Source organism: Cryptomeria japonica, chromosome 3 (assembly GCF_030272615.1).
Source record: "Cryptomeria japonica chromosome 3, Sugi_1.0, whole genome shotgun sequence".
NCBI classification, from domain to species: Eukaryota; Viridiplantae; Streptophyta; class Pinopsida; order Cupressales; family Cupressaceae; genus Cryptomeria; species Cryptomeria japonica.
This window is the reverse complement of record NC_081407.1, coordinates 998,795,154-998,800,281: the sequence shown is the minus strand read 5'-3', so window position 1 is coordinate 998,800,281 and position 5,128 is coordinate 998,795,154. Positions and strand designations below refer to the sequence as shown.

Sequence of the window (5,128 nt, the reverse complement as noted above, 5' to 3'; positions counted from 1 at the left end):
TTTGAAAAGCACTTATAACTTGTATTTAATATGTTCATATTTTATAACAATTCTTGAAACTAGTAGTTGATTGGTTATGGAAACATTAGTAAAATCAATGAGATTTTTTAATTCTTTTTAGCAAATGTGTTTTTCAAAATAATTTTATAATATTCATTAGACTTGCAAACAACCCAAGAAAAAACTATGTTTTTCTCAATGTTGAGATCACTTTTCAAATTGAGTCTCTAATGAAAAACATTTTTTTTTATGTTGATTAGATTTGGAAGTCCACAAGCATAAAAAACCTATCAACTAAATATCACAACAATGGATAACAATATCAAGTAAAATATGTGAAACTAAATATGAAGGCAATTAATGTTTCATGGTGGAAAGTTTTATAACTCATCAAATAATCTTAAGGACATCATAAGCCAAAAATGAATGTATTAGATAGTTTATGCTTCTGCCAAAAAAAACATGTAGTAATTAACAATGATCTATCATTTAGATTGAGATGGGTAGGTGGACAATATTTAAGAAGTGATTGAAAAATATCATAGTGGTGAAACCTTAATGATATTATATTATGAGTGCATAGTCTACATTGACAAATAAAAAATAAAAATAAAAATAAAAGTAGAAGAAAAATTAAATGACTTATAACTTGTGATTATAATTAACTTGTTAATCTTTTACTAAACTCTTGATCCCAATAAGTAAACCCATCCATTGATCCTGCACCAGTTTGTCTTTTGTTTCTTCACTTTCCATTTTTTTGCGTTATGATTAGCTTTCCGTGCTGCTTAGATATCTCCTGTGTATGTTTTAAAACTTCCTTGAAATATGCAACTATAACATCCATTTAATAGTCTTGAAGAGCGCACCAATCAAGATCAAATTTCGGTTATTTTATTCCAAACGACAAATAAAAAACATCTGTACAGACAGAATTGATGAAGAATCAGGGGAGGAGACAGGGCAGACACAAATTTACACCTTGAATCACAAACAGACTTTTTATATTTATCAACAAAACTAGTACAGCTAATATCTGAGCTTCAGCTCGTTCATCTCCCAAACACCATTACATTCTGCTGTTTTTCACAGCCCGTTACAGCTCTACGGAGCTGGACTCAACAAGGAGTGAAGAAATATATAAATGCCTCTTATTTATGGAAGTCTTGGAACTATCTATATTTCTACATATTCAAAACACATGCTAAGACTATTGACTGGAGGTAGATGCAGGAAGCTTTTTATTTAAATGCTGAACAAAAAAATGCTATGAGAAACTTCTACCTTAAATGCTTAGTTTGACCATGCAAGTGCACGGTAGCGAGGGAGAAATTAATGCCAACAATTGAGAGCACACAGTGCTACCACTTGGGTCGCTTTCCGTTTATCAACTGCATTCAAATACCGTTCATTTTCTTTTAAACTTTACTGGCAGCTCCTTGTGCAGCAATGCTGGCGCTACTGTAACTCATTTCACTTTCACTTTCACTCACTAGATGCTTTCCTTCTACGGAAACCGATCTTGATTTCTTGCCAACACTCTTCCAGTCTTTATAAATGGCGTACAAAACCAGCTGCATCGCTCCCAGTACACTTCCAACTCCATTCGGCACCTGTCCAAAACCCACCAAATTAAATACCAAAACCACCAATTTCTAATTAAATACTCAAACCACAGGGGCCTAATATATCACTTATTTTAATCCTGCAACTGTTTTCTTTTATTTTTATCACTTACTGCTACGAATGGATCTCTGCCGGTAAGCCCAAAAACAAACCACGACGTGCCGCAAAGGAATACAAATAAAGACAGAAAGAAGGGCATATACTTGTTGGAAGTATCACAGTTCTGAGAGGGGGGGGTGAATCAGAACTGTATTGTTCTAATAAGAAACTCCTTCACAAATTTCACTAAGCAGTTTAAAACAGAATATTTACAGTTTATGCAGGAGAAGTGTAAACATTTATCATAAGCATAAGAAAATGAAGTTCACAAACATGAAGAAATACCAAATTTGTGCCGAGTGGAAAACCCTCCAAAATCTCATGATTTTGTCATAGGGAGAAAAACCACTCCATGAACCTGTATCTTTTATTCATTCCAATTCTTTACAATCGGCAGTCACTACTGCTCAGAAATTTAACACAATTTAACACAACTCATATACATATACAAATGTGCATATATCACTTGTACATGTACACAAGTTTATGATAAAACTTTCAGACCCGCTAATCTTCAGATACATATATATATATATGTTTTTTACACACACATACGTACATGCATCTAAAGATTACAAGTTATATATGAACTTCGAAACAAAACAGTTACATATTTCTAACTGAACCAGTTAGAATTTGTTTAACAATCTTCCTCTTAAAAAACTGCAAAAGATCTGTTTCAGATTACAAATCTGTTTTAGGCGAAGCTGATAAACATAAATCTTCGATTGAGAGATATTTGAAGACAGTTTTCATAACGGCATAACTGACTGAAACATTTACATATTTCCTTTTGCTTTGAAACAACAAACTTTTAAATAGTGCCCTGGGTTTAAAACCCCAAAAGATTTATAAAACACTGCATAGCCATATATCGATTTTGAAACCCTCTTTAGAAGTGAATCAAGAACATAATCTTCATACCTGTGAATTTTACGATTCTGCCCAAGAAACCGCATACCTGAGACACAAGATTCTGTCTGGCCTTAGGAAGTTTCTTCCTTCTTTCATGCGCTCCAAATTCTCATACAGAGCAAAACAAACATATAAGCAAACTTGTATTTTCACTGAGTAAGATAAATGCATAAACCTGAAACTCCATGTGAAATATACAACAAATAATGAACCTGCGTGAATCCATCGATCAATTCCCTGTTTCGCACAAAGATATCTTGACCCAAATTATTACCTGTCTGATTTACAAAATGAATACAATCTTTCAAAATGCAACAAAACTGTTTGTTCAGAGTAATTCGATACCCACAACCTCAATTAGGTTTAACAAAAATTTGGAGTCCGCCATGCAAAGTCAATACTTGGCGAGAAAGGACTGACAATAATTAATAAACTTGTCAGTTTGCATTGGTCTCAAATAAAACTGCCGACAAACCATTCAGACTTTCCAACTTTTCACTTTACACAAATATCATTATATATTCCTTGTCACGTCAATGCCACATGTAACATTTTGCCAACAACGCATGCCACGTATTTGCCGGATGACAGATAGTGTAAATAGTTAACAATACTTCACGCTCTTTGTCTTAATCACCATCCTCTGCAAAAACAGCCTCCGTTAATTTCAAACCAACTTCTGTAGAATATTCCAGACTCTTGTCTTAAAATATATGACAGAGACGTCAAACAGCCCCCACAACCGATGCTTTCACACGTGGCAGAGAATGCAATGAATCTCTACTTTCCAGTGTATTAGTGTCAATGTATCAATCAACTTTATTTCATGGACAGCAAATAGTAAATACAGTATCTGTGACAGGAAATGAGAGGGGCAGGTCTTACCATTATGGAAAGCGGAGATGCATACATACAGATTGAGAATATGGCGGCAGCGAAACCACATAACAACTTTCTCTCATTTCCGTGTAGTGCAAAGATTGAAACCACAGCGATTGTTCCAAACACTATCAACACAATCACCAGAAGCCCAAATATTTTCGCCTATTTCATCAAATCAATCTCAATAACTCAGAAGTCCAAATAGTTTCGCCTATTTCATCAAATTAATCTCAATAACTAAGAAGTCCAAATATTTTCGCCTATTTCATCAAATCAATCTCAATAACTATCCGAAATCCAAATATTTTCGCCTATTTCATCAAATCAATCTCAATAACTATCCGAAGTCCAAATATTTTCGCCAATTTTATCAAAATCAATCTCAATAACTATTCGAAGTCCAAATATTTTCGTCTATTTTATCAAATCAATCTCAATAACCAAGAAGTCCAAATATTTTCGCCTATTTTATCAAATCAATCTCAATAACAGAAACAAATTTACGAAGATTCATGGAAAAGGGGCTAAAATTGCAAGTACCTAAGCTTAATGAAAACTTACCCTGTATTTCTTGTCTGGGATAAAGAACAGAAAGACAACAACGTAGCACAATTCGATGACTGATCCGGTTCCATTGATTGTACTCACAAGGATGTTGTTAGGCGATACAAATGGCAGGCCGTACCATGCCGACAGCAAGCAATTCAGAAGCGTAGAAACATACGGAATCCCAGAAAACTGATCTGTTGATTTCATTTTAAAAATCTTCGAGAACGTAATCCTGCAGCCAAAAGCAACAAATAAACAAAAACAAGGATTAATGATCTGCATTGGTGCACTTAAAATGGGAGAATAAAAAAGAAACCCTAGAACCTAAATCTTACAGAGGCACCAAGAACAGAATAAGTGCAGTGATATTTCCTGCACAAGCAGCACACAAATAAATGATCAGAATCCAAATGGCAAGAACTTAGTTGCCAAGCAGGTGAATGAAGATGAAGACTAGAGAATACAAACCAAAGATGCCGAATACGAAATGCACATCAAACATTCTGACAAATTCTTCTTCACCACCACCACTACTACTGGATTTTGCAGTTCAAAAGATTTGACGTGAATTGTGAGGGAGTGAAGCAGATTTATATAATTAATCCTTGCAGATTTATATAATTATAATCAAGTTATTATACAGAATATTCTAAAAAATTTAAATAAAAAAATATTAAAATATAGATATCCAAACAAAAGAGAGTTTTATTGTTTCATACATCTTCGAATCAATGTTTTCATAATCCATAAAATAATAAACAATAATAATGATAGGCTATTTTCAAATATTTAAATAAAGAAATATTAAAATATAGATATTGAAACAAAAAAATGCATTGTTTTAGATGTCTTTGAATCAATCTTTTGATACAACATAAAATAATAAACAATCACAATAACAAGGTATTTTCAAAAAAATAAATAAAGAAATATTAAAATATAGATATTGAAACAAAAAGGATGTCAATGTTTCAAACATTTTTGAAAACAACATAAAATAAAAACAAACAATCACAGTAATAAACAAGGAAATTTCATTGTCATTCTATTTTTCATC

At 32.9% G+C, this 5,128-nt stretch overlaps 1 protein-coding gene across 1 annotated transcript; it reads right to left on the bottom strand.

Annotated features, from left to right (window-relative positions):
* Positions 1 to 982: 982 nt before the first annotated feature.
* Positions 983 to 4,650, bottom strand: LOC131048713 (bidirectional sugar transporter SWEET1). Its single transcript, XM_057982779.2, has 7 exons — positions 4,540 to 4,650; positions 4,407 to 4,443; positions 4,084 to 4,303; positions 3,526 to 3,684; positions 3,257 to 3,283; positions 1,739 to 1,831; positions 983 to 1,613 (listed from the first exon to the last, which is right to left on the bottom strand). Exons 1-7 carry the CDS (start codon positions 4,571 to 4,573, stop codon positions 1,419 to 1,421), a joined length of 765 nt encoding a protein of 254 aa, XP_057838762.2. The 5' UTR covers positions 4,574 to 4,650; the 3' UTR covers positions 983 to 1,418.
* Positions 4,651 to 5,128: the final 478 nt, after the last annotated feature.